Source organism: Crocodylus siamensis, chromosome 5, assembly GCF_052110815.1.
Source record: "Crocodylus siamensis isolate JL-2025a chromosome 5, ASM5211081v1, whole genome shotgun sequence".
Taxonomy (NCBI): domain Eukaryota; kingdom Metazoa; phylum Chordata; order Crocodylia; family Crocodylidae; genus Crocodylus; species Crocodylus siamensis.
This window is the reverse complement of record NC_143399.1, coordinates 126,726,503-126,751,799: the sequence shown is the minus strand read 5'-3', so window position 1 is coordinate 126,751,799 and position 25,297 is coordinate 126,726,503. Positions and strand designations below refer to the sequence as shown.

Genomic DNA, 25,297 nt, shown 5'->3' with positions numbered 1-25,297 from the left:
TTGAAAACTAAAAAACAGTTTTAAAAAATCTAAAGAGATCCTAAATCAAAGCATAAACTATCTAAAGCCACCTCTTATATACAGTGCATTGCCTAAGCAGTCAGGCTATACACCAAGGAGTGGAAGAAATCCTTCTTGGGAGGAGTCATTCCCAAACAACAGAGCTTCTCAACAATCATTTATGATTTTTGTAAGTATGGCAGGTAGGAAGTTATTTGGGTTGGATACAACACTAGTTACAACTCTTTGTAGCAAAAAACTGCAACTCCTGACAGAGCTAGGCCCTATATCAGGGGGCAAATATGCCAAGGGAGTTAGTTTATCCAGCCCTACCTGGCCCAGGCGCAAGAGACAGCCCAGGCCATGGGGCTTGTGGCTGGTCCCACTGTCCCTGGGCACACAGTGGCATAGGGGCAGTGCAGTGGCCAGACTCCGCTTTCTGGCAGCAGCTCCTTTCGCCACTGCTGTTGGACCTGGCCCCACTGCTTGAGAGTCTGCTGTGTAAGAAATAAGGTCTGCCCACGCTACTGCCAGAGGTGCTGGACAGAGTGGCCAGGCAGGGTCTCCATGGAGACTGGCCAGGACCCACACAAGCAGAGCGCACTCAGCCAGGGGGATGCACTTCCTCCCCCAACCCTGGCTCCATACTGGTCTGGGTCAGCAACACCTCCCCCACTCCCAACAGCTCACCCAGTCTCGAAGTGGCCCAAAAGCCAAATAATTGCCCCTTTCTGCTCTATATCATGCAAGGTGTGCACTTTCTCTAAACAGACTAATTATATTTCCTTGTTTCCTACACAGCAGACTCTCAGTGATTCTCTGTGGTTAGACCTCTCCTGAGGAAGAAGGGACAAGACTGTTTACCTCCTATTTTATTTATGAAATATGATCATTTAATCAAAACAAAACATATCTATTTGCCTCTCTACATCTACCTGTGATTACACAAATTCCTCACCATTACAAACAATTCTGAAGCAAGCAATTTCTAGAGCCCTTGTATAGATAAGCTCCCAAATAACTTTACTGTTTTAATAACCCCAGAAGCAGCCACTGTGAGCAGAGTACTGTCTACTTGAAAATTTATAAGATCAGGGAAGTTGTTAGTACTGTACTGTCTCGCATACAACCTGCAATTTTCCCCCCAAAAGTCAGTCCCCCAAATTTTGGGTACATGTTTTAAGAGGGGAAGATGTTTTCTTTGCTACAGAAGAAGCGCACGTGGAGACACCATGCATGCCATGCAGCTGCCAAGGTGGCAGAGTTGTCAGCTGTTGGCTGAGTACCATAGATTGCGCCTGAAGCAGCGAGTGAGCAGCTGCTGGTAGTATCTTGATGAGGCTTATGATGTGAAAACAACTCTTAATTTACAGGAATTTATAAAAAGAACTACTTACAGTAAGAATTAACAGTCTTGCTATTGCTCTTGCAAGGATTTGGAGCCTTAACCCTGCATGACAGAGTAAGTCCTCCCAGAAACACAGTGTTCAGGAAGTGTGGCCTCCAGGAGATGGTCTAGAGGCAGCTGGCACATGGAAGTTCCTGATGCCAGTTGCCTCATCTAAACCATCTCCTGGGGACACAATTCCTGGACACTGTCAGACAACAGGCCCTGACCCTGGGAGGTAGGGGGAAAATAAATCTATGTTCTACCTTACAAAAAAACAAGGTGCGTGTTTTATTTTGGGGATGTGTGTTGCATGTAAGAAAACAGAAATACAGTTTTTATATTTTATATTTAACTGCATTGGGAGGTTTTTCTTTGTTTTCTTTTGGTTTTTATAAAATTGCACATATATTTTTCCTAGAGTTAGACTGTGAGTACAAATAACTCTGGAAACACAAGAAGGTAAAATCAAGTTAGCGATCTAATTTTTGAATGTCCAAAGTCAGTTTAATCGCATCTTTTAAAAAAAGAATAAAAGTAATCTTCATGCAGGCATGCTACTACATACTGAGAGAGAGTAACTTGTAGATCGATCTTTCATGCCTTCATACTAATGTACAGTAAACAAAGATAGAAATCAATGAGAATCAACAACAAGAAATCAAAATACAAAAATTCTAAGCTATTTTAATATTTATATAGAAGCCAAAGAAACGAATAAAAAAAAAAATCAGTCTAATAAATACAACAAAGTTTACCTGGTAAGGAATGGTATGCAGCCTCTATAAAGGTTTTGGGGGATGTGGGGTGAACAGACTTTTCATTTAGACTGATATCACTTAATTAATACAACCGATTTTCTTATAAGTGCTGATTTATAGCAGCAATAGAGCTCTTGCCGCATAAAACATTTTTCATAATAGATGTCGTCTATCTGTTGGCAATGTAACAACTGTAACAGCATCCAAGTCCCTCTTCTATTTGCTGTTGGTTCCCCAACGCTAGTAGGAGTTAAAGCTAATGACAAAATTACTGTTTTTGCAAATAAAACAGATAGAGATTGTTATTTTTCATGGGCAGCAGATCTGCTGAGCAGTGTGATATCAGTTTAAGACTACCTTTTCTGAAATGTAAAGCAGAAAGGAAATTTGTTCCAGAACCTGTTTATCCACTCTGCTAATGAGCACAACTGGAGGCCTAAGCTGGCAGTCTTTTTCAGCAAGACATTGATTGCTGAAAGAGAACTTCTTTTCTTCTTTCTACTTAATTAGACTTTCCCAAATATTCTTCTTCTGAAGCTTAAGGTCTGGATCTTCCTTTAACTTATATTAGTTTAGCTAAAAGATTTTAAATCTTAAATAGGTATTGTTTAACTGGTGAAAAACTATGTGTGTACAATCTCAATTTGATTTAAATCTGGTTTACATGGTTTAGTTTGCATCAATACACTTACAAATTAAGCTGACGTAAATGATAAAAGTGCCTCTTCATAGACCTTTCCACCAATTTAAATTGGGTTTCAAGCAAATTTAGTGGTAATTACACAACTGTAATCTGTGTATGTAAGCGAGACCTGGATAGGCAAATATTCCTTCCAGAAGAAGGAAACAAAATCCAACCCAGAAAACAGTGTTCATACCTTTACATTCAGCTCAAAATGTATTAAAGAAACCAACAACTTCATGAAGTATTTAAATACTCATATAAAACATATGCAGGCAAATCATATACACTAGGAAAAAAAGTATTCCAGAAAACTCAGTTAAGAGGTAAAAGTCTTTTATATTTCAGCCTGGCTTACAGATAAATTTAGTGATACTCGGTGGGAGGAAAAAAGTCTCCTGCCAACATTCGTATCAATGACTGCAAACTGAAATGGTTTTCAACAACAACTTATTTTTGTTTTGAGGGGGAGGTTTGGAAATGGACATTTTCAAACATGACTTTTCCCCACAACAGCACACCCAATTTACTTCCTGATCCAAACCAAAACTCTTGAATACCAGATTTCTTAGCAATCATGCTTAACCTCTGATCCATGGGGCTCTCTGCACATCCATAAACTTGGCAGTAGGGGGATCAGTGGCAATTAATGTTGCCACTATTCCCAAACCATCAAATGAAATAGCTCTGGGAAGAGCCATTGCTAAGCCAACCAGCTAGATGAAATGGCTCTGGCAAATGGGCCCAATTTGATACACATGTGGAGGAGGCCTTGGCAGTAGACCAAATCTGGCAGGCATGGGGCCTGAGCTAAGCAGCAGGCCCAGGGCCCAAGCAGTGGGCTTGATCCAGAGCATTTGGCTGAAGCCATGGACCAGATCATATCCATGGAAAATCCTGCGCTACTATACTATGCAAGTTCTATGATCATGATACACTAAATATTATCCTCCAATAAACAAAAGTATTCTATTTGCAATCACAGCTTTTGATTAAGGAGACAAAATGTAAAAAAAAAAAAAAAAAAAAAAAATCACACAAACAAACTAGCATATGCTCATCTCTAGGTTACACACCCCATGATCTCTCCTTCGGGAAGTACTTGTTCTGCTTCTGTTTGACCCAGTGGCATCCAAAGAAGAGGTCTTAAGAATAAAATTGTAAAAGATTATGAATCACAAATATGTACACTACATTGGAATATATACACTGAACATAAACCAAGAAGTATAAGAAGTTATATTCAGGCACCAGAATGACAGTATAACAAAGACACGGGTATACACGAAAAAGAGCAGTTAGCAACCACCTCACTTGCTATCATGTGGCTGTGGACACAAGATACTTGGAGCCCTTTCAAAAGGAAAATGTTTAAAAATGGCAGCAGCTGGTACATTCTAATTATTATATATGAATTAGCTGAGAACAATTCAAAAGCAGCAAAAAACCTCCAAGTCTAACACTGGATGAAGAAGTGTTAAACTTGGAGCCTTTTTGCTGTATTTGAATTGCTCTCAACTCATTGACACATAACAATTAGAACGTACCAGCTGCTGCCATTCTGAAATCTTCCCCTTTTTAAAAGGACTTTCAGCATCCATCTTAAGAGCCAGGGCAACTTTCCACCACTTTTTTGAATGTGGCAGTACCCTCCAGTTGAGAGCCACAACTGGTGCTGCCTTCTCCAGATAAAAACTGCCCTTTGCACCTGCTGTACTGCTAGTCCAGAAAGGGCTGTGCCACATGCACTTGCACCTCCACCTCCTCTATTAAGGCCTTCTAATCAGCCTAAAGCAGGCAGAAGTTGGCTTCAACTGTACCCTTTCCTGTACCACCCTCACCCATGCTCCTCCTGGAAACAGAGGGTGCCTACAGACATTTAGTTCCATGAGTCAGAATGCCACTGAACCCAACAGGCATTCAGCAGTTGAGGGGGGCTCTAGCCTGCCTGAACCTGCCCCAGCCAGCAGGAGGGAGCACTCCAGCAACCTCACAGGAGGCTGCCAAACCGCCCCTCTCCCCAGTCTCACCCCTCACCTTCCCTCACCCCCTGCCCGAGCCTCTTGACAGCAGCAGCACGCAGCTGTCTACTTGGCTCTGCCACAGCTGGAGCTGAGCCAAGGAGAGGGTGAGGCTGGTGCTCACCAGCACAAGCACCAGCCCAACCCTGCAAAAGCGCATGGGATGGAGGTGGAAATTGCCCACAGGTGGAAATTAACCCTTGCAGGGAACCTGAGCAGAAGTTCCCCAAGGCATTTTGGTCTGGAAAGCCTTCAGCTAATAGCTGATTTAACAAGGGTTAATTTTTCATACGATAAGCCATTTTAAAAGCACCCTGCAGCTGCGACTATGTGTTACATCATTGCTGTAGTGCGCTTTCAGGGACCTTATCAAAAAAATGTAATTTGCGTAAGCACCCAGAGCCACACATATGGAACTATCCTGAGTGCCTCTGTTTACAAGACTGTGGTAGGGCAGAGGTGGGGGGGGGCAGGGGTTAAGAGGTTTGCAGTGGAGTCTGAGAAGGACTACAGCCCAAGCCAGCTCCTGCCAATTTTAGCCTGATCAGAGGACTCCACCATAGGTTTGATTTAAATCATGATTTAAATCACTGGTCAGGAAGCTTTCATTTAATTGTTATTTTCTACAATTACAATTACCCAATTAAATTACACAAGTAACCATTAGTATTATATTGAAAACACTAGCTTCTCCATTAAAAACAAATTTAGATTCAGCCTTTTTTTGTACAAAAACACAGCATCTACTTTGGTATTTTGACTGCCTGTATGAACTTTGATACTACACTGAACCCAAGAACTAACTCTATGACTGCCAATGTTTTGGAAAGATACTACGTCATACACTTCCTAACAGAATGAAATCAAATTAAAAAATGAAATATTAAAGATAAAGACAAAAAGGTAAGATAAGAGGAAAAAACAACAGGTTAGCACAAACCAGATATGAACGCTGACTGGGCCGGTGAGAATACCTGGCCCTTTCTGAATCTTCCTAAGAAAGAAGAAATATATAATTATTTAATGAAAATGATGAGAAAGTGAAAAGCAAGCAAAGACAGCAACATGCAGTTATACTGTCTACTCAAAGATGTATCTGGGCAATGAGGGAAAAAAACCTGAAGCAAGCAAATCCATTCAAGACACACGGAAGTGTGGAAGTTAGTTGTCTGGTGTCTACCACTTCATAACATTAAAAGTACAATTGATCTAGAAATAAATATAGAAGAATATACATAACTCTCATTAGTTAAAAATTCAAGACATAAGAAATCTTAGAATTAGACACTAGAAAAATTCTAGCAAAATGACCAAAAAAAACTGAATTAAAAAGTTGCTTTAGTTCTTATAAAAGATTTTTTGTATTTTAGCTAATGGTAATGATTATTACCAGCAGTAGAAAGTTAAAGTGTAATTATTCTACATAGTTATGCATTTTACATACGGAAAGCTCCTAACCCACTAAAAGCAGTTGTAGATACTGAAAAAAAATTTTTACTTCTACAGTTTTCAGGCTCATTCTTCCTTCTCTGTTATAGAAACAAAGAGCAGTAATTATCGCAATTGAGTCTGCTCTAATGTGCTGTAATTATAGCACATCAGAGCAGCCTCACTGCACGTGTATATGTGCCCAAAGTTCCTCATAGAATGGCTCATTTGCAAACCCTGCATATACTTTCTTCAACTAAAGGACAGGGGGAAAGGGAGGAACCTCACAGAAAAATATAAAAAATGCTTAAATTTAAAATAAGTCATACTATTCCTTAAACTGCTAAGAACCATCCCAGCAAAAAATGTTGCAGGAAAGAACTTGATGAAAAATCTTTTGTATTCAAAAGCCTGTCTAATTTTATCCCAAGTATATAGTTGGTCCAATAAAAAGGTGTCACTCAAGTTCACTACCTCACAGGAAACATATTTTGAAACAATTTCTTAAATTTTAGCCTTCCAAATAAAACTTCACACTAAATCTATAATTCCCATAACAAAAAACAACAACAACAAAAACTTTAAAGTGTCTTCCCTACTCCAGTCTCTCATCTGTGAAAAAAATCTAAAAAATGCCTTCAGAATCAGACATTATGTCACAGTAAAGGCCTAGATGAGCGCTTCTCAACCCAGAACGCCACATCACCCAACAGTGATGAGATAAAGAAGCTGCAGGGTGCCATGCAGTATTAGCACTGTTAGGTGTGCAAACACATGATTTTCAAGATGAATTTAAAGATTTCAAATGTGAATCCATAGTGTTAAAACACTGTGATGTCCTACCATATCAGCTGTTTTAGCACTACAAAAGGCAACTGGCCACACTTGTGATGTCTGGCATGCTTAAAAAATGCCAATTCACCAAAAACATAAGACAAAATATTTGCTGTTTCAAACAGCAACCTCTGCATGTTTCAAAGATAAATTTAATGCGTGGTCAGGTCTGAGCGACCCCACTTTCCCACCGTGCTCTGATATCCAAAGGCAGGCAGGGAGAGCAGATGGCTCCCTGACAGACCACCCAATGGGGAGCTGTGAGGGAGTTCTGTAGGGACCAACTTCAAGGCAGCCCTGTCCTGGGTGCTGTCTGGGGACAAAGTTACAGCACAGCAGGGGCTTGCCTGAATCACCAATCTCTAGTCTCAGACCACTGCAATTGGTCTCCAGTCAAAGGAACTCTAAAGGTCTCACAGGCAACCCGAGAAACAGCTGCAGCAGTACAATTCACAAACCATTAGTAAATTATTCTATCCAAACTTGTGTTAGTTCTTCAGTCACGTGTAAACAGCACGCACAACAGGCAGTCCTGGCCTACCATCCATTTTTGGATATGCCCCCATTTTTTATCATAAGAGCGATGAGAAAGCTACAAAATACAGAGAACACAGAAAATTTGATGCATTTCACAATATGTAAAACAGGTAAGCATCCTGCACAGTTTAAGTTCATCACTCAGTAACATACTGAACAGGAAGAGAAACAGGAATAGAACAACTACAAAAATAAAAGCTAAATATAAAAAACTGTCATCTTGATTTTTAATTTGACTTCGTACCACCACAGCATACTGGCCAATATTAATAAGAGAATTACGGTTTTTATAAGATCCATTAACATTTTTTAAAAATTTCATACTGAAATTAAGACACTATCAAAAAAAATTAACTCCTTAGTGTTCAAAACAGACTGTTTAAGCAAAGAGATGATAGATTTTCCTTTATTTCTTTTTAATATTGTTACAAGTAACTATCTGTCATATGTATTACTTTCACCTCTAATTTGTATTTAGGTTCAGTTTCTCTGTGCATCTGACAGTTCTGAGTTCTGTCAGTTTTATATTTCAACCATTAACCTTGGGTTAAATATTCTCCAAGCTTGTGTACATTCCTCCAACAGAAACAGCAGAGAAAGAAGCCATACTTGTAAACAAATATCAGTTGATTTGGAGGCACGAATAGTACTTCATTTTAATTCATCCTTTGAAAAAAAGGCTGTATTTCATGATTAAAATGTTCCTTTACTGAAAGCATTAAATATAGCATATTTGTCCATGCAAAAAATTAAGGTTGGACTTTTCTATGTTACTAACACACTATTTATTACGTGCTTCCAGAAAGCCTAAATAAAATAAAAGGACCACAGCCATTTTCAAAAGGTAATATTTAAGTCAGTCTGGTTATTCTATTTTTGTGTAATGTTGTATGTATTAAATTCACTCAAGATATTAGATATAACCATTCCAAATGCATTCCCATATCAAGTGAGAAAATATATCAATTAGAAGAGGTGTGCTTTGTGATGATAAGTTAAATACACAGTGCTACAACCCTATCTGAATAACTGATCTTTTGACTGTAGCATTCTTTATTAGTAATGGAGTTTTTAATTCACAATTTAAATATAAACAAACATCTACATATATGTGGATGTAGATATGGATGTAGCAAGTTATTCATTGCTGGATGCAGCAAATTGCTGCGCAGTAAACTACTCCTGGGTGCAGCATCTACATGTGTGCCCAGGTCAGCACAAACTGAGCCCAAGTGGAGCAGTTTAGATCAGAGCTCCCACCCTGGACTGGCAGCAGCCTCCAGGTGGGGGTGAGCCCCAGGCTCTGGGTCACTGTGTTGTGCAGTGGAGAAGCTGCCCTTGCCATGAGGTTCCTGAAGCTCAGCCATGTGGCTTGGCAGCAGGGAGGAGTATGGTCCCCTGCTGCCTGGGCTGACCGGGTACAATTTGTATTCACATCACTGTTTGCAAATGCATTTAATTATACTAATTTACTACACTATCAAATAGTATTTGCATCTGACAGGACTATCCACCCAATGGTACAGTACAGTAGTCTACACCTACATAAGTGTCATGCGTGAATAGAGGACAAAGCTTTACTGTGCAGTAAAATGCATGGGGAGATGTACCCAGTGATACCTAAAATATACTCCAGGAAAAAAAAACAGCAATAGCTGCGCTATGAGGAAAATGGCTGCACATGGTGAAAAAAAACCAGAAATAGTTTATTTAAGTAAATAAATATAATTAAAAGGAAACTAAATTTTTAGTGTAATATTATAATAAAGCATCACGACGTACGTTACCTCTTTTTGTTGTCTCTCCAGTTCCCTCATACGTATATCTCTTGCTTCTGCTCGAGCTGCTCGTTTGGCTGCAAGCCTTGCTTCTGCCTATAAGGAAATTTTAGGTCATTAAGTTAATGGCAGCTTTCAAAATACATTTTCTAAATAAAAATGGTTTCATACCCAATTCAACTATTTTTTCACAGAAAGAGATCCAGATTCAAGTACATACTTGCTAAATATTCAAAGAATCAGTCTGACCACAAGCAACAGCTGCAATGGCATGAACAAAAAAAAAAAAAAAAATCACAAAAATGAGTAAGTATTGGAATTTTTTCCCCTAGCTGTAAGAGGGGAGGGGGGGAAAAGCGAGGACAGGGAATAATTTGGGGGCAAAGGCACTCAGTCTACAATGAAAAATCACGAAATACACTTAATACTTGAAGACAATTGTAAAGCTTGTCTACAAGGATGTTGCCTCCCTTCTGACAGTACACCAGTTATTACTGTCTGCCAAGAGAGCTGCAGCCAACATAGCTGTATCATCTAGCGCTTGATATTTTCACATCTGCACAGACAGATAGCTATACTGGCAAAAGTTGGTCATGCATACTAAGCCTTAGAGCATAGTCGTATCTTTAGCATCCATGCTGTATTCCTAAATTAACCTCCCAGCTCCCCTATTTTATTACCCAGCCTATTTCCAACAGACTGCAGCTTACCTAATTTTAAGGGAAAGATTGATTCTTTATTAAGACACTTAATGATACCATATTCTCCATTTAAATGCATAACCTTAGGATTAAAAAAAAAAAGCCAAGTTCTTACCCAGAATATTATCTTACCTGAATTCAATGTTGAAAATGCTCATTAAATACAGAAAAAACTAAGTTTTTTCACACCTCACTAAGGCTTATTACCTTATTTCTCAAGAGCCGTAAATTTCTAATAGCAAGCTTGAATCTGAAAGGACTTAGCGCAATGATTCTCAACCAGGGTTCCATGGTAACCTGGCATGCCTTAGCATCCTTTTAATGGTGCCATGCAGTACTAGGTATGAGAACACCTACACATACACACAATAAACTCTGAGATTTCAAATAAGAATCCAGTCTCAAAAACATTTTGACTTGTGACAATCTTTGAGTTCTTTGCAAAAGAAAAACTACTCTAATATTCTTCCATAGTCAAGAAATGAGTGAAAACTAAGAGGTGGTATTTTTCATCTCCAACGCCTTCGGCTCCGTGCCCCACCGCCACATCTTCGGCACCCATCGCAAGCTGGGCTTACCAGACAGCACTGCTGACTCGGTGCGAGAGCTCTACCTCGGATGCACCACGACCGTCCGCGCCACCAATGGAAAGACCGCGGAGATCCTCATCCAGTTGGGGGTGAGGCAGGGCTGGGCCCTCAGCCCCATCATCTTCAATCTGGCCATGGAACCGCTCCTTCGAGCCGTGGCGCGCGGCCCCGGCGGGCTCGACCTGTACAGTCAGAAGCTGAGCGTCCTGGCCTACACTGATGACCTGGTCCTCCTGGCCCCCGACGCCGCCCAGCTGCAGCAGATGCTGGAAGTGACGTCCGAGGCGGCCAGATGGATGGGCCTGCGCTTTAACGTCGCCAGGTGTGCCTCCCTGCACACTGACGGCAGGCAGAAGAGCCGCGTCCTGGACCCCACCCTCACGGTCCAGGGCCAGGCGATGAGGCACCTACGCAACGGCGAGGCCTACTGCCACCTGGGGATGCCCACCGGCCACCGGGCCAGGCAGACGCCAGAGGAGACCATCGCCCGGATCGTGCAGGACGCCCACAAGCTGAACTCGTCCCTGCTGGCCCCCTGGCAGAAGATCGATGCGGTGAACACCTTCCTCATCCCCCGTGTCATGTTCGTCTTGAGGGGCTCGGCGGTCCCAAGACCCCCCTCAAGAAGGCGGACACTGAGATCCGGCGGCTGCTCAAGAAGTGGCTGCACCTGCCACTGCGGGCCAGCAACGAGGTCCTACACATCCCCTACTGGCAGGGAGGCACCAACGTGCCCCGCATGGGAGACCTCTGCGACATCGCGGTGGTCACCCACGCCTTCCACCTCCTCACCTGCCTGGGCGCCACGGTAAGTACCATCGCCGCCAGCGTCCTGGGGGAGACCGCCCGCAAGAGGATCGGGTGGCAGCCCACCGGACAAGACTTGGCCACCTTCCTCAGTGGCTTGCTGGAGGGCGAGTTCAGCCGGGACGGCAGGGACTTTGCCTCGCTGTGGAGCCGAGCCCGCAACGCCACGCACTGCCTCGGGAGCCACATCAGCTGCGCCTGGACCTGGACCGAGGAGCGCCGGGAGCTGGGAGTCTACCTGAGCCCAGCCCCGCACGCCGACCGCATCACTGTGACGCCCTGCACGAGGACCTTCCTGGAGAGGTTCCTGAAGGACACCGTCCGCAACAAGTACGCTGGCAACCTGAGGGCCAAACCCGACCAGGGCAAGGTCTTCGACATCACCTCGAAGTGGGACACTAGCAACCACTTCATGCCCAGTGGGAGCTTCATGTGCTTCACGGACTGGCACTTCCTCCGCCGCGCCCGCCTCAACTGCCTGCCTCTGAACGGGGCCGTGCGCTTTGGCCACCAGGACAAGAGGTGCCAACGGTGCGGCTATGCGGCGGAGACCCTCCCCCACGTGCTGTGCATTTTCAGGGGTGCCTTGAGTCTAACAAAGGATGCTTTAAGTCTAACAAGGTTTAAAAACACTGACCTCATCAGTTCCAGACTGACTCAAAAGCCTAAAAATTGAAAACTACTAGTTAATTTCACCAGTTATGCAGTAAAAGGGCATATGAATGTGTCACAAATTAGAGAGCAGGACTGAAGAATTCCTATGTACTTAAGCTGTTATGCTGTCACCGATAGGGAGATAACAGTTGTTTATTGAAAGTAATAGACAAAAAACATTGAGAACAACTTTATATACATTTTATACAGTTAAGTGAATTAAGTAGTTATTCAACATGTGTAAGTGGAGTACACATACTTCTAATTTATCCAAAGTTTCATGAATTATCAGAATTAGTCTCTTCACAAAACTAGGTGCTGAACTCCCTTCTTCCATCTCCCACAAAACAAAAAAAACCCCTTCGTTCATACATGACTGAATAGTAAGCAAACTATTTTGCTTTAAATAAGCAAGTAATTACTTATCAGAAGTACAATATAAGTAGTTAGTGCTTCCAAGATAATTACGAAATGGCCAGGATTTGTAGTGGTAAGAAGCAGTAAGTTCTTCTACATTTCAAAATGTAATGCTTAGTTAAAAACATTAAATGATAACAAAAAAAAAGGTTCCTTTCAAGACCATGATGAACTTCAGTACGATTTATTTAATCTACAGTATTATTTTTATTTTATTTTCATATTGATCGTCTCTCCCTCCTGCAACTTAAATATTTACTTAATAAGAAAATGTTATTCTAAAAAAACAGTACAATCAGTACTCAACTACAAACATAATGGGACATTAAAATACTAGTAGTTATCATTTGGTGGCCAGTGTTATGTTGATAGCATATGCCAGGGGCAGTGACATCCGACTCCACCCCACACACAGATTGGGATGGCATATGCCCCGCCCTGGGACTCTGTCTGGGTGCTCGCAGCAATGGGAGCCTTCCCATGCCCCTACAACCTTTTTAAGTACCCTAGGCATATGCATTCCCCCAGCTGACAACCATTGGTATATGCCAATGAGGCAGGTGTGAAAAATACCATTTGAAACTATGTAGATAGTACATCTATACTCAATCTAATACAGAACTTTTTTTTTATTAAATATTGTGTTATTAAATTATATATTTATTTTAATTTTCCATGTCTAGAATCCAAGAATCAGGGGGAAGGGGGTGTCTTAAATTCAGGGTCATCTTGGATTAATTAATAAACAAGTGTATTAGTGGAAGATATGAAAACCAGGAGCTAAAAAAAGGAATCATAAACGAGATACTGAGCTGTTAGGGTTCTCTTTTGCCATCTGGTTGAAGACTACTTTTCTCCATTATGTCTCCTCACTAAGCTCCACCTGTACCTGATGTCAGGATCTTCCAGATATTAAGAGAATGTTTCACATCTCATTGTCTTTTATGAAGTCATCTATTATGGCAGATGTTCTATATTCAACTCCCTGTACCAGAATCTTAGTAATAGTTCCAAGGTAATCAGTTAGAGACCGAATCTCCAAGGTACAGATGTCTCTATGTATGAAAATTAGCTACTGCATTTCATCAAGAAGATCATCTATATGGATTCCCTTTTTCAACAGACATGGGTCCTTAAACAAGCGCAAAAACTTTAGGCAGTAGTATCTGATCAGGCCACATACAATTTTACCTTCACAACATGCTTCATAACTTTTTCACTAGAAACTGAGAAAGTAAACACGACCCATAAAACACCATTTAGTTCACTGAACTCACCAATTTCAGTGAACTTCACTAATTCAAGAATCCAAAATAAAGACTATATAAAATGACAAACATTACGCCACAAACAATGGCATGCCCTAATTCTGCTTAGTTCTTACTGAATCTATTTCATACACTTTGCATACTCAAATTACTGGCAACCCCCACTTAACGCAGTTTCACTTAGTACTATTTCGCTATACTGCTCATTTAAAATTAATACCCGATTTCGCTTAGTGCTGAGCCAGTTTCGTTATAGTGCTCAGAGAAGCAGCAGAGGCATTGAGAAGTGGTGAGTGGCAGCAAATGGACGGGCAGGAATGAGCACAGAGCCTGCAATGGTGCTGAAGTCAGGGCCAGCAGGGGCTTAGGGCAGGACAGCAGGAGCGGGGGCCTGGGCTGGCACACAGTGCCACAGCAACTGGTGGACAGCAGGGGTGGGGAGAAGCGGCAACAGCAAGCAGCAGTGAGTGGAAGCAGGCAGGCGGGGGCATGAGTGGGGCCCCGCTAGTGCCTGGGGCCAGGGCTGGTGGGGATCCAGGGTGGAGTGGTAGAAGCGTGGAGCTGGTACATGGGGCTGGCGGGGGCCTAGGATGGAGCAGCAGAAGCACAGGGCTGGCACATGTGGGTTAGCACGTGGGACCAAAGAGGCCGGCAGGCAGACAGAGGGGTGGGAAGAGGCGACAGTGGTAAGAAGCTGCAGCAAGAAGTGACAGTAACTAATTATCTCTATTTACATTAATTCTTATGGGGAAATGGATTTCGCTTAGTGCAGTTCTGGTTAATGCTCAGTTTTTCTGGAACCAATTAAGAGCGGAAAGCTGAGGCTGCCTGTATTAGCACCCAGTTTATACTGCCAGTATTAACCTTTCTGTGCATTTAATGAAACCAGGATAAAAGGTGAGGGAATTTCTGTACTACAAGTTATTAACCTTTCTGTGCATTTAATGAAACCAGGATAAAAGGTGAGGGAATTTCTGTACTACAAGAAGTCTTATAATCCAGGCAGTTACTTCTCAATTTGCAGTAGTAGTAGCTTATTTATAGCTTTTGCCAAAACAGTATAATAAAATGAGCAATACAAAATATGTATAACATGATAATTTTTGCTAAAAGGCAAAGAGTTTTGCTATAAGCTTATGGTAAGATTATCCATTCTACCAGTTTACACAAAAAAACCCAAAAACATAGTGTATGATGATATAAAAAGATAAAGTGAAGTAGTGTATCTACATGCTATCCTCTTAAGTTCTTAAATTTGTCTTGTTTTAAATTATAGGGGAAATATTGGGTCTGTGACTTGGAGTATACTTCTCAGGTCATATTTCTGGAGAAGAACGTACACATTACTTAGTTGCCCAAACAAAGGTTTATTTGACAGAGGACAGGCTTCCAAAATTCACTTGTTAGGCTACCAGATAGGTGTAAAAGAGCTATTCTTTGTACAATAGTTTACAGTTCTTAACTGAGCTAAAGGGTTTACCTATATCACCCTGGTTTTGGAACATATGAGCCCCCCCACCCCATCAAACAATTAGACAGAGATAAATGTTGCTTTAAAAAGTCATTAGAAATCTTTTCCGTTTTTGGCTGAACCAAAGGATCAACACCTGAGAGTTCTGCTCTATAGAATAACATGGACTCTACGTTGGATCTATAGACCTTAAGCGCTTCCCAAACTAATTTGTGGTGCTACTATGTAATTGTTTGTTAAGATAGCATCTGTGGTATGCAAACACAAAGATTTACACACATAAGAGAAACAGAATGGAATCAAACAGCTGATGAGTGTTATCACTTCTATATTTAGAACACTAAATATGCACTGGCGGTCCTTCGCAGTTTAACAAAACACATAACTGTACTTACTATTAATGACGAAGTTGGAAGAATCCTGAATATGAGACAGTAACCCATTTTTACCAGGTTTTCATTTAGAAGTGTCAAAAAAACTGGATCCCCTAGATTCTTTCACAAAGACTATATTTAATTTTCTTGCATTTTGGATGTCTGAATTTTCAGAAAAATCTTCAGAAGCATCTAATTTTGGATCCTTCGATATTTAATCTATTGTAGCCTCTCACAAAAAACAAAGAAAACCCAGACAGAAATATGGGGAAGCTGACTTAAATGTAATTTGCACAAAAAGACTTTAATAAAAAACAATGGGGAAAGAATAGAATTAAATATTAAAGGCTATAATACATAACAATTCACTGTTTTTTCAAATAACACTGGGGAGAATAGTTAAGTAACTGATGGAATCTGCAGTCTGATCACATTAACACAAGATTTACATTCCTCGATTTATTATTGATTTTTAATGTTAAATGGTAAGAATTCAGTGCTGCAGCATTCTAACAGAGATTCTGAACTAAAATGAGGAAGTTGCCTCTATTTGTGCTGGGACATCTAGTCCATGAATCCTCTCTCTCAGTCTAAAGAATACAGGAAGTCACCTAAGGCTGTCTGTAGAAAAGAACAAAGGTTAGGCAACCATATTCAAATACTTTAAGTAGATTAGATAATATACGATGAGTGTTATATAATATGCCTCTGCTTCTCTTTGACCTACTGCTCACGTAATTTAAAGCACAGACTGTTTACATATTACACAAATTTTTACTGTAGATAACTGAGTGCCAAGTAAGAGGTCTCTAGTTAATACTTGCACAAAAAAAATGTTCTTTAAAATTTGATTTTTAAAATATACTACTTTATCAAGATCATGTGTATTTCAATCTCTTTTTAAATAGGCCTCATTTCACCATACAAAAAAAAAAAAAAAAAAAAAAAAAAATGGACTGCTTAACCAAACTCCGAGCACAAAGTTCGGGCCCAGGCTACTAGGAATAGTTTAAGTTAACATGATATTCAATTAGATACAGAGAAAACTTATTACAAACACAGCATTCTGGATTATGTAAAACATGGAGTGTAACTTATTAGTTAGGATGTTTGACTAGTGTAGGCAAACTGAATTTCCAAAAACAAAGAAAATAAAGCCTGGGTGTTTTGCTCTTTTTCACACAAGTTTCCATTTAGCTGCAGAAGGATGGATTATGAAAGGATTTTGCTCCTGGCTGTAAAAGTATTGATATGTACATGGGCAGACCTAGGAATTCAAAAAGGCAGGGTGTGGGGGATGCCACTCACGCCACAGGGGAAGCTGCAGCCTTCCCACTTGCTTTCCCACCCTGTGTGGGCAGACTGTGCCACAGCAGCAACTGCCAGGGACTTTTTGGAGTCCCTAAAGCAGGTAAGACTTCCCCTTCCCCCACTGCTCTTGGCACCTTTTCCTTCCCAATGCAAGCACCTTCTCTCCTCTCCTATTCCCCCTCTCACCCCTTCCAGCAGGAGTTGCCTCCAGGTGCAAGAATGGTGGACCTGCCCACTGTCTCCAGTTGACCCAGGTGTTGGGGAGCCCCAGGGCCGTTCCTCCTCTGCTCCAGCTGAGTGCTTTGGTAAGCAGCGGGTTGTGCTTGACACAGAGAGCAACTGGACGAGTGGGTCCCTCCCTTCTAGCACATGCTCCCAGATCACAGGAGACATCTGAGTGTGGAGAGGGACCAGAAGCATGGAAGCCTGCTACCAATGCTGTCCCCAGCTGACCTGGAAACAGAGGAAGCCTCAGGTCCACTCCTGCTCCATTCCAGCCAAGGGCTGCAGAGATCAAGTGTACTGGGTGCCAGGTTGGTGGCAGTGAACAGGTCCCTGCTCCTGACTCTCCACTGCATTTTCCCACTGGCCCAGAGGCTTCAGATGCAGGGAGGAGCTCTGCAAAGTTCTGGGCAGGGCTAGGGACAGCAGTGTCGGTGGTGATCCCCAGCTTCCAGGCCCTCATGCAGTCCCCAGACTTCTCTTGAAATCTGGGAACAGAAGAGCAACAGATGGGTCCCCCCTCCTCACCTGCTGTCCCCACTAGGTGTCCCAACCCAGCCCAGGGCCCCAGCCATGCCTCAACACTGCAAGGGACCCAGGCACAGGGAAATGGAACATCTGGCACCGTGAAAGGGGAGTACAACCACATCACTGCACACCCACCCCCTCAGATCCATCCCTGGAAATACACATGAATACTGAATCCTAAACCTTTTTCAGGCTGTATAATGAATGAAGCAATCTTGTGGACCTGGATATGACAATGCAATTAATCATAATACATTAGCATCTCCTAATCTTAATACTTACCTTATTCCTCCATACTTTTTAAGGTAGGTTACAAAGTTAAGCAAGCAGGAAGGTTACAAATTTATGAGATCTATGTTCTGATCCAGAAAGGGTGGTCAAAATCTGGGGTATGTGTTCCTTGTCACCCTTAAAATGAGGGAATCTCATTCCCATGTATGCACCCCTGCCCAGGCTGTCAGAAAAGAGATGCTGGATCTGTTTGCTGGGTCTAAAAAGACTGACCCAATTCCCTCATACAGTACTCCCAGAGGGGACTGTCTGCTCCTAAGGCTCCAAGTACCATGTATGTTTCGGCTACTCCAATGTATTTTTTTTCTTTTAATGTTCATTTGTTTAAAAACCTTTATAAGCAAAGTGTTTTCATCTCCACTCTTTCGTAATTCCATATTTAAAATACTTGGGAAACCCTGCTACATTTCTTTTTTCTGTAAAATATGATTAAGCTGACACAACCTGTATGTTCACTTCAGGTTACTTCTGAAAGCTCACTCAAGTTAACAGAACTCTCAAAGGTGCAGCTCTGTGCAGAATTTTACTGCCATGCCCCGCCACCCCCATAGAAATACATTCTCTTCTGTACTATGCACACCATGACTTTTACTACAAAATGGCTCAGAGATCTTTATACAAAGCTCTACTCCCAGTTAATAAATACTAACCTCCTATCCTCTCCACCATACCCAATGCCTAGCAGGACCAAATACTCTCTTAATACCCTGTTAAAAGTACAGACTTTAAATTCTTCACCTCTGGAAAAATCCATTCTCCCAATCTCCTAGATATTTGGAAGCCAATTACTCTGTTCAGAAAAATCTTTAAACCCAATATATATTTTTAAATTCACTTCGGAAACAACTGTTAACCCTCCCATTGAAGTTATAAATAAAAACATTTATAAACACAGGCTAATTACTCATAATTAACATTCAGTGTCTAACTATACAGATAATCCAAAGTATGGTATTTTAAATCAGGTTGAGATAAATAATTTTTCAAAACACTCTTGATTTAAAGCAGTCATTTATAGTTTTCATTTTTTTTGAGCTAAGGTTCATTAGCATGATGCAAAATACATAACCAACTACTTAATTTTTTCCTGCATAGGAAATCAGTACTTCTAGCAAAATTATTAAATCTAATGGCAAGCTAAAATATATTAGCTAAAGTAATATGTATTAATAGTAATATGTATATTCCATACACAACACAAATTTGTGTGTGTGTGCACGCATGCACATACATGTATAGATCAATACGTTACGTTGCCTGATGTATTTTAGTTTGCCATTGAATTTAACAAAGGCAATGTACACATGCGCATGCACACACTCCCATTTTATATCAACTCTAAGTTCTACAACTAGTTATTATACAGGCATTAAACAATTTTTATGGCTATATTCTAAGTTAAACCATTTCACCTGTATTTTCATATAATAAGACAATATAGATTTACAAACCTCTCTGGCAATGTGACTTAAAGCTTCATCTTCTGCAGAAAATCTGTCTTTTACTGGAGTTCTTTTCCTTCCTGACCCAGGAGTACCCATTTTTATTCTCTAGTTTTATTTCTTTTGCAAGAAGAAACTGGACAAAATTCCTGTTTCTAATCTGGAAGGGAGAAAGAAAAGAAACACATAAAGAAATATAGTCAAGTTTATTCTTATGCATGCTCAGTACTTGAGAAGCCTGCTGCTACGAGTATTATTCTGGAAGTTTTACTTCTGCAGGAAGAAATACAGAGAAATTTCATAAAGTCACTGCAATTGCTAACGAATCAAGGCTTTCATTTTAACAAATACTACAACCATAAGGTCAAGACATTACGGCCAGACGCTATTCCACTTATTAAACAATTAAATGATCCTATTCACCTTGAAATACCCTTTAGCAAGTCTGCTTTTGTAGTGAGCCTTCAATAACAGCCTTAAGACTAAGCCACAGAAAAGGAGTCAGGAAAATGCCCAAACACCTTTTGCTTTAACAATTATTCAAGCACTCATACTTCAATGTATTGGATCACATTCTATACCCAAGTACCACTTAAAATGAGTGATAGATTGAACACAGACTTAGATTTATTGTTTCCTAAATCTGAGGATACCCAATGCACACAGTTTTTCTAAGATGCAGAGTAAAAATAGCATCTTGTTTGTCACCTTCCAGTATCTACCCTGGGGAGAGTAATGACGTTCAAAAGTAAGCTTCCATATAATTCTGTGGCTCCTAAAGAAAATTATGAGCAACAAGAAATCCAAATGCTGAAGCTATTAATTTAAAGAAAGACCATCCCAAAATAGAAATGGAGAGAATAGGCAACAACACTGTTGAAACAGCTTCCTTCATAGTACCAGGTGGTTTTAAGTGGATTGTAATCCACTGTTTACTACACATAGAAGGCTGAATGAAAAAAACAAACCATAAATTGCACCACCTACGTACATTTTTGCAGAATGGAGGGAGAAAAATGCTAGTTACAAAACAGATAAAATCTGCCCTATCCTAGACCCCTATTCACTTGCCAATTACAGAAACCATTAGAAGCAAAGTGGGGACATTATTCTAATCCTTTACCTACAAAGCCACCAGGCAGTAGAACATACAACTCCTCTCCTCCTCAAATTTCCCAAAGAAGTGCTACTTCTAGATATCCAATTGCTCTCCAAATACTATTTAATTAAGAATACTTATGTTGAGTGAAAAGTGATTAAGAGCCCCAAAAATATAGGGAAAGCACCCTGTTTACAATGCAAGTTACTTTACCAGCAGCTAAAAAAAGATGGGGCTTCTCAGCAAGTAATTAAAATGGTTTAAAAGGCCTGAAAAGCAATCTTTTCTCAAACCAAAATAAGTTCCCCCCACCCCCAAAATTGTTTACAGATTGTGACACCATTTTATTCTCTGTTAAGCCAAAGACAGCCGGGTATTTTCCAAAGACGCATTAAAGTTCAGGAAAATTAATAAAATTCAGGTCTTCTTTTATGACAAATCCCAGTTTCCTCTATTTACATTCCCAGACAAATTAAATCTAATAGCTCCCATAAGACAGAAATAATCTTTCACTGAACTTCTACTGGTTCTTCTTCTCCTGCTTCCTTTCTTCAGCACATCCATTTAAAGACAAGACACTTGAAAACAAAAGAATATGTGCATTTTGCCTCTTTTTTGCTTTTTCAACATAATGAGTAAATTAAGTACTTGATATAGCAGGTATGCTCTGGAGCACATATTAGAAACTCAGTGCAGTCTTATTAGTTACTAACTGCTACTCTGTTTCTTCAGAACTTCCACAGAAGTAGGATGTCATCTATTTTCCCTATAAAAGCTCACAACCAATACCATCTGCACTCAAAAGACAGACACAAACAAAAAAAGTGTTATGCTGGGCCAAACCACAGGTCCATCTAACTCAGTATCCTGCATCTTAATAGCAGATAAAAGATGCTAAGGCAGGGGTGGGCAATTATTTGGGCCCATGGGCCACACTGGGAGTTTTGCTGAGCTGTGGCAGCCTGGGCCAGCACCCCCACCCCCACATGGAACAGATCACCAAAATCTATTGAGATGGGACCCCAGGTGGACGGGAAGCAGTGTTTGGGAGTGAAATGGGCAGGCAAGGCCAGAATCACAGGGAAGTAACAGCCCAGGGTTGGGGCCTGGAAGAAAGCTAGGATCTGCTGCCTGCAGGCCCCCGAGACAGGCGCTAGTTCTGCAGGCAGGGGTGTACACGGGGTGCATTATGGCTCTGCCCTGACCCTGGCCCCGCACTGTCACCACCCCAATATCCTGGTCCCATCCCATCTGTCTTGCCACATGGATCCTGGCCAGTCTCCATGGAGACTCCAGGACAGCAGGACTGTGACAGCAAGGGGCCAGGCAGAGCCACAATCTGCTTCCCACGCAACAAGGACTCTGTCCTGGCCCCAGCCCCCATGCTGTCCCCACCCAGTGATCCCAGGGTCTCAATGGAGACCGGCAGGGAGCTGCATCTGGAAGCAGGATCGGTGGGGCTAGGTCTAGGATCTTGGTGCAGTGACTCCCTACACACCCTGCCTGAGGCACCAGCACCTATCACAGGGGCATGCAGGCAGCAGATCATGGCTCCATCCCAAGTCCCAACCCCACTGTCACCACCTCATGGCCAGGGGTCACCCTGGCCATGCCTGCCTACCTCATTCCTGGACATTGCTTTGTGCCCACATGTGGTACCATGTCCTGCCGCATGTCCTGCCTGCATGGGCCCCACTCCCAACAGTGGGTGTGGGGCTGGACAGGCCAGGGGGTCCAGGCAGCAAAGCCAGGTCCAGCAGCAGCTGGAGGGAGGTACCACCGATAGGAAATGGAATTAACATGCCACATAGAGTTCCATAGGCCAAACACTGTGGGGCTGCCATTCGTCCCAACCCCACTGCGTGCCTGGTGGCAGAGGGATGTAACCTGGGCTGCCCCCCACAACTGAGCCAGGTGAGGCTGAGAGACCTGCTGTGGGCTGGACAAAATTCCCTTGGCAGTCAGATCCAGCCCATAGGCTGTATTTTGTCTGCCTCTGTGGTAAGGGAAAGAGTGCTTATACCAGCAGTCTCCAACCTTTTTAAGTAAGAGATCACTTTTTGAATTAAAAAGCAACCCAGGATCTACCACATGGCACTCCCACCCCCACCAGATCAGTCTGTGGGGAGGGACGGGGGTGCAGATTGAGGCACTGGGTGAAAAAATTATTTGAGGGCACCCCCACAGCTGGTAAGCCTATGGGGGAAGGAACAGGGGAAGGGGAAAGGGCCATGGAGGGGGAATCAAGGCCCCAGCTGTGAGGGAGGGAGCAGAGCACAGGCAGGGCACAGGCCACGAGACAAGCGGAGGCCCAGGGTAGCCCCACCTACCTCAGTCCCTACTCCTGACTGTGCCCCACTCTCTCCCTGACCGCTGAGGCCTCAATCTAGCCCACCCTCCCCCCACAGTGGTAAGGGAGGGAGTGGGGCTGGAGCAGGGACAGGCCCCATACAGCCAGGCCAGGACACAGGACAGAGTTGCAAGTGGCTTGTCTGGGGGGCGCCTGCCGCTGCATGAACACTGGGGAGGGCATGGGGGCTGTGGGCCCAGGATCTGCATACAGGAAGGGTGGGCTGCCGCTGCAGGCTGAATTCAGGGTGCGCCAGGCTCTTCCTAGGGTAGGGGCTGGACCGCACTGCACTTGGAGTGGGCAGCAGTGGCACTGGAAGATGGGGTTGGGGAAGCTACAGCAAATTTTTGGGTGGCTGCAGCCTCCCCACACCCCAGGTAGCCCTGCTCCCAGCGCCACTGCCTGCTCTGAGTGCAGCCCAACCCAATGTCTCTACAGGGAAGAGCCCAATGCCATCCTGGTCCCAGCCCACAGTGGTAGCCCGCTTTGCCCCACAGTCAGATCCAGGGGCACCTGCCCCCACTCTCCTTCCCCCCAACCCCTCCCGGGCTGCTCATGACTCCATCCTACGCCCCACCCTGGCTGTGTGGCACCTGCCCCAACCCCACTCCCTCCCTCACCACTGCATGTGCACCCCTCCTCACCCCTGCTGTAGCCACCTATGCTGTCCAACGTTTGGGAACAGCACATGCTCCCCCAAACTATGCACAGGGCATACGCAGCCACATGCTGAGCTTTGCTCCCCAAGCTCCGCTGTAACTGCCCCGGGAATGGCCTGATGCCATGCGTGTCCCACCACTGGACTGCGCCTTGCATCCTGCCCACCCAGCAGCAGGACGCAACTGGCATCACATTACTCCCAGGGCAGCTGCAACGGAGCTCAGGGCACAAAGCCCAGCAGTCAGCAGCAGGTGCCTCCACCATCCACACAGTTGGGGGGGGGGGGGGGGGCATGTTCCCCCCAGCCTCTGCCGGGTTGTGCACACTAACAGAAGTCCCCCACGCCCTTGGACGAGCCACCTGGGCTCAATCTTCCCACCACCTGACCCGGTCAGAGTCCCACTCCCCTTAGCCCCTGCTCCTGCCTGTGCCGTACTCTGTCCCTTACTATGGGGGCCTTGATCTGGCTCCCACTCCTTCTCTCCCCTACAGACTGACCTGCTGGGCTGGCAGGGGGGGAGGGGCCACATGCACACGTGTATACACGCTCAGTCTCCCCAGCCTCAGATCAACTGCAAGAGGATCTGCAATTGACTGGTTGGTGACCACTGGCTTATACAGACTTGTCTGTTCCATCTCCCAAGCTCCTTTAAAAAAATCCAGCATTCAGAGGCTCAGGAAATTCTAATTTGGAGACTGCACCCCTACTGTGTTTCGTAATCAATAACAGTCCTATCCCACCTGAAATTGTTAACTAACCGGTTTATAACAAAAGGAAGTTCTTTTTCACACAACATGCAATTAATGTATTGCCACAAGATACTGTAGACTGACAATTTAACCAGGTTTTAAAGGTGACTGGACAATTTCACTACATGTCTCATAGCTCTAGCATGAGACAATGCATTATAGGTTCTTGTATTTTTTTCCTTGCTGTAACAACTACTATACCCACCCCACTCAAAAAAAAACAAAACCCAGGACTTATAAATGTGACATTTAATGTTAAAGAGAATAAATTAAAGATACTGAGAAGTTCAGACACTAGAGAGGGGGTAACAGCATTCCAGTTTTGGAGAGCACAATAAAAACAGTTTAAATCCAAATACATTTACTGTGTATTCAGGTATTTTGGTCAAAAGTTTACTCTTTTCATTCCATCCAGAAAGAGCACACATCAACTGCTGAAACTTCCTTAGTCTGATGAAGGGTTTTTGAACCCAAAAGCTTGCTTAAAAATTGTTCTCCAGCTATTTTAGTTGGTCTAATAAAAGATACCAGATTCACCCAAAGAACCTTGTCTTTCACCTTGCTAACCTTGTCTACCTCTGGAACAAAAGAAACTTTACACATCGAGTAATGACTGTTAGTGTTTAACTGTAGACTCCTATACTAAATGGTTTTTATTAGAACTGCTGGGACAAAATTAAGTTAAATGTCAGAACTATTATAAAATCACTTTTCACAGGTAAAATTAAAAAAAATGATAAATCTGGCAGAAGAAGGTAGAGTATCACTTAAATGTTTCTTTTCTAAAAGCTGCAGACTACTGAAGAAACTTCATCTTGAACTACCATACAAATTACAGATTGTAGTGTATAGCATTTGCTTTAACAACAGAAATTCTACAGAAGGTAAAACCACCACCTCTCTAACATTCAGCTGCACTGAGGATTCAGAGCAC

At 42.7% G+C, this 25,297-nt stretch overlaps 1 protein-coding gene across 16 annotated transcripts in view; it reads right to left on the bottom strand.

The window, feature by feature from the left end:
- LRRFIP2 (LRR binding FLII interacting protein 2) overlaps nt 1–25,297 on the bottom strand; it is an 84,787-nt gene that overhangs the window by 47,275 nt on the left and 12,215 nt on the right. For 9 of the 16 annotated variants that reach the window (XM_090050268.1, XM_090050271.1, XM_090050265.1 and 6 more), the window contains 6 exons: nt 19,514–19,664; nt 9,438–9,524; nt 7,655–7,705; nt 5,792–5,845; nt 3,907–3,975; nt 1,956–1,997 (listed from right to left, as the gene is read on the bottom strand). In XM_090050268.1, the coding sequence (XP_089906394.1) occupies nt 1,956–1,997; nt 3,907–3,975; nt 5,792–5,845; nt 7,655–7,705; nt 9,438–9,524; nt 19,514–19,603 (393 nt within the window). In that variant the 5' untranslated portion in view covers nt 19,604–19,664. The remainder of the gene's footprint in view (nt 1–1,955; nt 1,998–3,906; nt 3,976–5,791; nt 5,846–7,654; nt 7,706–9,437; nt 9,525–19,513; nt 19,665–25,297) is intronic. The other 7 variants (XM_090050279.1, XM_090050278.1, XM_090050281.1 and 4 more) reach the window with 4 other exon arrangements.